This window comes from Anneissia japonica, unplaced genomic scaffold (genome assembly GCF_011630105.1).
Source record: "Anneissia japonica isolate Jap-2015-1 unplaced genomic scaffold, ASM1163010v1 scaffold1587_len1432017_cov164, whole genome shotgun sequence".
Classification (NCBI taxonomy): Eukaryota; Metazoa; Echinodermata; class Crinoidea; order Comatulida; family Comatulidae; genus Anneissia; species Anneissia japonica.
In genome coordinates, this window is record NW_022713643.1 from 492,126 (window position 1) to 500,535 (window position 8,410).

Genomic DNA, 8,410 nt, shown 5'->3' on the forward strand with positions numbered 1-8,410 from the left:
CTAAATCATAGAGAAAGAATTTCTCTATGATCCAATCAGAAACTCTAAAAGTATGGGGTGACTTACTTCAGACACACCCCCATTACCTAAAGTATAATAGGCAAACACCCCCATATCACTGAGTCAGTAACCAGTAACCAGTAATCAGCAATGGTCAGTAATCAGCAATGGTCAGTATTCAGTAGTGAGTAGTATTCAGTAGTCAGTAGTTAGATTCAACACAGAAGAAAAGTACAGGGCCGAGCTGACTCCACTCTAAAAGGGTTCTCTAACATCTGAAACCTGGAGTTTAGCTGATTGTAACCAACGTACAGTTTGTGTTAATAAAAGGTTTGCAGTGAACTAAAAGGAACTGTGTCATGCTACTCATTAAAGTCACCAACAACAAACCGATATTTAACATGGTGGAAGATCCTAATCATTGATTTCACGGTACCTCCTCTCCAAAGCTGAGCACATATCGCCAAACAATTGAGGACGCACTAAACGACTAAAAGATACCCGAATTGCGGTTAAGCAGATTGTTTGTCCTTTCTAAATGACATGAATCTTGGAAACGAATAAACGTTTTCTTCAAATACCGCAACAACTACAAGCAGATCACATATTGCAGGCATATCTGCAATTAGCAGCCGAAATCCTACAACGTAACAAACGAAACAGACACAAAATAGGATTCGAGTCAAACCGACAGATGTCAAACTTATTAGGATTCGAGACAAGCCGACAGATGACAAACTTTGCTATTTTATGCTACCTGCTTTTTGGTGGCTATTTCAATGCTTCCCAACAACTACATATAAAGCTATTTCAATGCTTCATAACTATAAAGCTATTTCAATGCTTCCTTTAACCTATAAAGCTATTTCAATGCTTCATCTAAAAAGCTATTTCAATGCTTCATAAAGCTTTTTAATACTCTTCATAAAGCTATGAAACTTTATGAAGCTTGCTACCAGGTATTCCATGGCTATTTCAATGCTTCCTAAAATAATATGGATGCTTTTGACCAATATTATAATTTCAATGTTTCATAAAGCAATTCCCATGCTTAATCATAGAGTTATAAAGCTAGTTGATGCTTCATAAAGTTTTTTTTTATGCTACCAGCTTTTTCAGTGCTTCCAAAACCAATTTCAACAATGCTTTAAAGCTATTTTAAAGCTATTTTATGCTTCATAGAGCTATTTTATGCTACAGCTATTTCAATGCTTCAAAAACATATTTCAATGCTTTTAAAGCTAGTTTATGCTTCATAAAGCTATTTTATGCTACCAGCTATATCTATGCTATTTCAATTCTTTCTAAAGCAATTTAAATGCTCTGGAAAATATTATGGCCATGTGGAGGGTATAACGTTTTTGAAAGTGGGGGAGGGGAATTTCATAAGGTCCAGCATGCGGACTTTGTTGAATTTTATTAGTTAATATAGGCATCAAGCTACTGAAATATTACTTTATAATTGTTGTAATATCCAAAGAAAGTCGAGGTCGAGATTGCTTCCACAATCTCAATGAATTATTTATCATGCTGGTATCCTTGATATGGGTGTTCCCCGACTGGTTTGGGAAATGGAGGATTGTTGTCAGGACATGCAACTGAATAGACTCTAGTTCTGACGTTAAAAGACAAAGACTAAAAGCGTCTTGTTAGGTCTTGTTGTTTTGGGGTTAAATGCTTACGCTCTGAAACCTTTGTCAAATAGAAATATGAGCAGGAAACACAGTTATTGTAACTGTCACATGTTTTCAAATCAAGAGTTTTTTAGTTAGGTGATAAAGTATTTTAACACTCTGCCTGCCAGACACAGAATCCGATAGATGGGGTAATTACCGATATGTACTAACAAGTTGAACACTATATTCAGTCTGGAGTAAGTATTTCACTATTTGTTTGTTTACATTAGCGTAGAGTGGTATTGATTTACTTTAAAAAAATCATGATTATCTCAGCTTTGTTGTGCGAAATTACGTAAATTTCCAAAAGTGAGCCATTTTCATTCTACGAGTTACAGATTGTGATTAAAATAAAGTGTTTGGTACCACTGTAAAGCTAAAATGTTTGTAGTTCTTGTAGTATTTACTATATTTCAATCTGATCACATACGCACTCTCAATGCGCTTTGGAAAAGTGTTAAAATTTGCTAAAAAGTCTGGCGGTGGCTGATAATATTTGTTCAAATCCCTGGCGGTCAGAGTGTTAAGGGAGATGAAAAGCATTTAATTTGAATGTTTTGCTTCAGGACAAACACCCAAATAGCTGGAAGATTCCTTGAATCATGCACCATATGAACAGGCTCTTGGCATAACCATTCATTAGCTTGGACTAAACAAGGGAACTGGTAATTGCTGCAGGTCAATCTTCACAGCTCATCAACTTGGGATTCAAGTTTCCTTTACTTTAATCATGATTACGTCTACTTTTATTCCCCTCGATAGGAACTTATTTAGGGCTATTCAACTCATCTCTTTGAAGTCTACTATCATGTTTACTATCTACTAACATGTTTTGGATAAAAAATGGTGATGACCTTATAGTTTTCAAAATTTGACTGACAGGATGACTTGAGGGTTCTTTGGAAAAATCACTGAAATAAATGATTTCTGGACTCTTTTATTACTTTCGTTGTTTCCTGAAAATTCTACAGCAAAAATTCCAATACCAAATACATGCTTGATACTTGAAGTAAAAACTCTGATAAAGCCAAATATGGCAATTATTTTAGAATTTTAGAATTTTTTATTGGTTAGCTATAATAGATCAATATGTTACTGAACAAATGTGCTTTTGCGAAAAAATGATCCTGAGGTAAAACGAACCGATGAAAAAATTGAATAAAATTTTGTACATGTGTTCCAAACGAAGGAATTACAACCTAAATAATCAATCAATGAATGCAATGGGTAATTATAGCACTTGAAGTATGAGGAATTCCATGCTACTATATCCAATCCATGTACTTTGTCAATATTAATCGGTAATATTTACATTGAACATGATTTTTCATATTTTTTTTTTCATTTTTTCTTAATAGAAAGATCAATCTATTAGGAGTAGCCAATGGAAAATATTACATCAAAGAATAAAAAGAATTTCTAAAAAACAATGAAAATGACACAAAGACAACTCTATAAATCTTTAATTTCAGACAATGTGTCAAAGAACCCTTAAGCAACAGTACGGATCTTTAGTTGACATGCGACTCTACATATGCTCTTGGTCTCCCATAGACATGACAGATAAGATGCGACCAAATTTCGTACCTAGTACCCTGACCCATCCTCCATACAGGGTGTACCAAGATCACTAGAGGCATTTTGTCAAAAACGTATCATTCTCCTTCTACTACAAATTTTATACGATAGGAAATGTGAAAGGTCAACTCAAGGTCAAGGAAATTTAAAAAAAAGTGAAACATTTTTAACAAGGGAAACCTTTGTAGAAGTTACAGAAGATAAAATACAGAGCAGGCGCAAAGTAAAGGCACCGCAACCAGAGTTATTTCTGAAAAAATAAACCTCAACGCTTGTGGATATTGAACTATAGGTCCAAAAGCCAAAGAATTTATCTAATTTTGGTGAATTGTTAACAAGCCTAGCGGAAATACAAAAGCGGATTTGCAGCATTATTGACTTCCAACCTACTAACCTTTCCTTGGTAGGTTGTTTAATGTTTCAGGTGATCAACACGGTCAATATTTTTATTTTATTTTATTTTTTTTTTTATGTTTGTTTTTGTTCTACTTTGGCATTTCTTTTTGTTCATGTAATCCACTAGTGAGATCAGTGCTGCGTCACTGAAAGTGTTATCACGTTAAAGGCAGAATAAATAAATAAATATTCTTGGAGGAAGTCTAATAATGTAGTTTTTCAGGATTTTTCTACAGGTAAACGACAGGATATCCAGACTGTGTGAGGAACTAATTCCAAAATTGATCTTGCTTACTGCTGCATAATTATGTTAAACTCTATGAAAAAAGAAGCTTTACCTTTGACTGGATTGGTCCATTGAAAAAGAACAATACACTTGTTTTTATTAATGCACCTTTTCTTATTATTTCGTTGCAGAATGAAGACATCTCAGGGTCAACATCTTTGGTGGGTGATCTTCATTGCACTTGTTGTTGCTGAAGTACTACCATTGACAGCTCAAGATTTGATGACATCTAATCAGTGTTTTGGAATATCCAGAGGTAAACAGTTTACCATAGCATTCATGGAAAACACAAGCCAATTTTCTGCAAGTAGACAACTCTTCATTTTAGTGGTAGCGTTTAGTGACCAACAAACTGAAGTCACCATTAGCAGCAAGCACAAAGTAGCTGGCAAGCCATTACAAGAGACTTTCTTGATTGAGGCCCGTAGTTTTAAGCGAACAACCATTCCTTCTGCATATATGATGTCTGGTACAGAGAGAAGCTTAAAAGCAATCAAGGTTTCAGCATCTAGCGACGTGTCCGTCTACGGTCTTATGTATCAAGATTTTACAACGGACGGCTTTCTCGGCATACCAATAACCAATCTCGGTTCTCAGTACGTAGTGGTGACGTTTCAAAAGCGAGCTAGCGCATCACAATTTGCAGTAATTGGGACTGAGGATTCTACAACAGTTCATGTTACCTTACGCGACACCGTTTCATTTGAAGGTCAAAACTACAATCAAGATGACGTGTTGACGATTATGGTGAATGACTCACAAGTGGTTCAGATCCAGAGTACAAATGACCTATCCGGGAGCATTGTTCAAAGTGACAAATCTGTGGCAGTATTTAGCGGCAACGAGTGCGTAAATGTACCAGGTTCAACCTGTGACACACTGACAGAGCAGTTGGTACCCATCAATAGTTGGGGACAGAAACACATATACACTGCATCTCAAAACAGCGACGACAATATTTATCGAATTATTGCCTTTTTCAGTGGTACAATTGTTACCATTCCTGGATTTCCTAATCAGATTCTAAACTCAGCTGAATTTTGGGAAGGACGTTTGTATAGTTCAGGTCTCGTTTCATCAAACAAACCTACACTGATGGTGCAGCTGTTAGCATCTGTTAACGGTGAAACAGTCGACCCTTCTTTGATACATATTCCAGCAGAGGAACAATTTGGATATGTGTTTGGGTTTACAACGCCCCCACATTCGGGTGAGGACTCTGGAGGTTTCTTTAATTTCATTAACATCGTCACCAAAACAGACGCTCGTCAGACAGTGCATCTTAATGGTTCCCCAATCAATGGTACAGATATTCGCGAAAGTAATGTACCTGGTACAGCATATTCATTAATTACCATACAGCTACCTAAAGGAGAAGGGGTTTATTATGTTGAACAAACTGATCCACTTTCATCACCATTATCCGTAATTGTCTATGGATACGAAGATGATGAATCATATGGGTATGCAGCTGGGTTGTCTCTTCCAAACAATGAACAACTCCTGAGTTTCACACCATACTATTTCCGAGAGATGGGTGGAGAAACTCTTACAATTACTGTGCCCTGTCTTGAAACCAACTCCATAGCATATCAGAGTGCAATGTGCAAATTTGACACTGGTATCGGAGATGTACTTGTGCCTGGAGACCGCGTTGACCCATATATTGTCAGCTGTATCACTCCTACCTTCTACAAAAATGGACTGACACACGTGTCTGTCTCACTTGATGATGGCAACACGTTCCCGTACTCTGGCATTGTCTACGTAGCATCGCAAGAAGACTTAGGGCCACTTCTGACTGTTAAACAGGAAAATTGGGAAGAAAGAGGTGAGGTTATTGATCTCACAGTGCGCGATCCCATTATTTTATCATGGGATCCTGAAATCATGGGTAAAGACGTAACGGAAGTTGATGTCATGATTCAAGACTCGGATATTAACAACAACGACTTTCCAGTTTTGATGGAAGATATCACTCTTATGAAAAAAGTCCCAAACACCGGTAGCGTCATCATCCCTACAGCTGTTCTAGCTTCACATCTGGGTAATGCAATAAAAAGAGGAAAAGACTTGTCAAATGTAGCATTTCACATAAAACGTGTCGTGAAAGCTGTCACTTCATTTGTGAGTAAGGTGTATTCGAAAATAACCCTACTAATCAAATCAAGTCTTGATAGTCTTTGTACATATTACACCAAGATATTGAGTGATGTTCCAAAGGACGTTCCTGCCTGCCCATGTACTTTAGCTCAGGCTAATGCGAATTCTGAATTCGAAATATCAAATTTTTGGAATTCTTTCTTTCATAAAGGGGCTGAGAACTGCATCAGATCAACAACATCAACCCCATCAGGCTCTGGCCAACAGTGCTGTTACGGAACAGATGGCAACATCTTAGTCGGCGGATCTCAGGGTGGAGGAACTGCTGACAGATACAGTCCAGTGGATAACTTCTGGCGCCATCAAAAGTATGATGTTCTACCGTATATTGCCTGCTGCAAATTATCAAAAAACTGCGATAAATACTATAAAACCCGGCCTTCAGATGATTGCTCAGATTATGACCCACCTAGACCAGCAGGAGGTATGGGAGACCCTCACGTAACAACTCTTGACGGCAAGAAATTCACTTTCAATGGAGCTGGGGAATTCCTGATGGCATCTTCCAAATTATACAATTTGATCTTCCAAGCTCGTATGGAGGTGTATCTTGACACCCTGGCCACTGTTTACACAGCATTTGTTATCCATACCAATAACTCGGCGAAAGTCCAGGTGCAGATGTCAAATATCAATGAGATATTGGTTCTTGTCGATGGTGAGCCTCTGCGTCTTGCTTCCAGTCCAGTTAAAGTTCATTATCTAAATGGGGTGCGCGTCAGTGTGAACAATGATTTATCTGAAATTAGGGTTGTTTTTAATGCTGGTATTGCTGTTATCATCTACATAAAATCGGAAGTCATATCTTTTATTGCTCAACTTGATACAAGGTTCAATGGTCAAATCGAAGGACTTCTTGGTAATCTGAATGGAGAACCGCACGATGATCTTCAGTTTCCAAATGGTACCATCATGAACAATAATTCTTCTCTACAGAAACTCCATGAATACGGTCTAGAATGGCTTGTGACTGCAGACGACTCCATCTTCACATATATATCACCTTATGACTACACTACGTACCATTTTCCGGAATTTACTCCAACTTTCGACATCCCTGATCTTGATGTTGTTAGTCAGGAAATCAAAGATTTGTGTGGCGATTCCTTTGAATGCCTGTTTGACGCAGTGACGACCGGCAGCCTGACATTCGCAAACAATACCCGAGTGGTGTTAGCTACCCTTGATATCATTCAAAAATCCTCTGTCAAAATTATTAGCTGTGGTTTTCCGGGAGATGTAGAGAACGGTCAAATGTTTGGACATGTGTATCTGGTGAACTCAACCGTGGAGGTCTCTTGTGAGGCTGGTTACGTCTTAGAAGGCTCCTCTAGCCTAACCTGCCATGAGGATGGCCGTTGGTCCACTGATCTTCCTCGATGTGAAAGCTCTGGTAAAGGCTTAACAATTATATTGGCAATTGTTATCAGCACATTGATAATTCTTGCTGCTGCTTGTGTTGCAATTGTCATTTGCTTGAGGAAAAAATAGCCTTGTGGCTTCAGGCCAACCAGCTCGCAAAATATGAGCCACTAGTTGTAAGTTTTTTTTAAATTTTTTTTTATTTCTTCATATCACATTTAAAAAACATACAGATATAATAAAGGTTAAAGGAATGCACGTTAATGCTTAAACCAAGAACATATTTGAAAAATAATACTGTAACAATTTAAAGTAAGTTAAAAAATTTGGATCATTCTGCATCGAAAGTTATATGCTTTTCACTTATCTTAAAACACTTAGGCCTAAATCATTTTAAGGTACAAATTTAGTGCTCTGATATTTGGAATATTATTAATATTAATTGTGAGCAGGCCTGGCCTTTTAAAAATCGTAGGCGAGTTACAAACCACTCTCCTTGATATTTTTTGGCGAACTGTTGGAGTACTTCAAATCGCTCTTCTTGTGCTTTTTTGGCGAGCTGTCAGAAAAAAATGGCTTCCCACCAATGACAAAATTTTTTAAGATGCATGTTAAAATATTCATCTAGGTCACCTATTTTTAAGCTCCAAACCGTTCCTATAATGTTAGCTTTTTAATTATTTTAAAACATTGACATTATTTACAAATGTTCACATAAAGAAATTTCATCTTTTTTTGGCCGATTATTAAACAACAAACAACTGGAAATGCGTGTAAACTTCTGGCTACCGCAATGAAACAACGTATTCTTGCACTAGGCAGCTCTAGCTAGGGAAATCCCCATTTCTTGCTAGACGGTCGTGCTACGTAAAATTGTAAACATCAATGAAGTCTAATACAATGAAATACTTATTGAGTATATTTATCTATTTTAAATAATCATTCTATT

General features: G+C 37.1%; 1 protein-coding gene across 1 annotated transcript in view; it reads left to right on the forward strand.

Annotated features, from left to right (window-relative positions):
* The window catches only part of LOC117108672 (sushi domain-containing protein 2-like), an 8,887-nt gene extending 1,009 nt beyond the window's left edge, over positions 1 to 7,878 (forward strand). Inside the window, exon 2 of the mRNA XM_033250768.1 lies at positions 4,068 to 7,878. Coding sequence (XP_033106659.1) covers positions 4,069 to 7,590 — 3,522 coding nt within the window. The 5' untranslated portion in view covers position 4,068 and the 3' untranslated portion in view covers positions 7,591 to 7,878. The remainder of the gene's footprint in view (positions 1 to 4,067) is intronic.
* Positions 7,879 to 8,410: the final 532 nt, after the last annotated feature.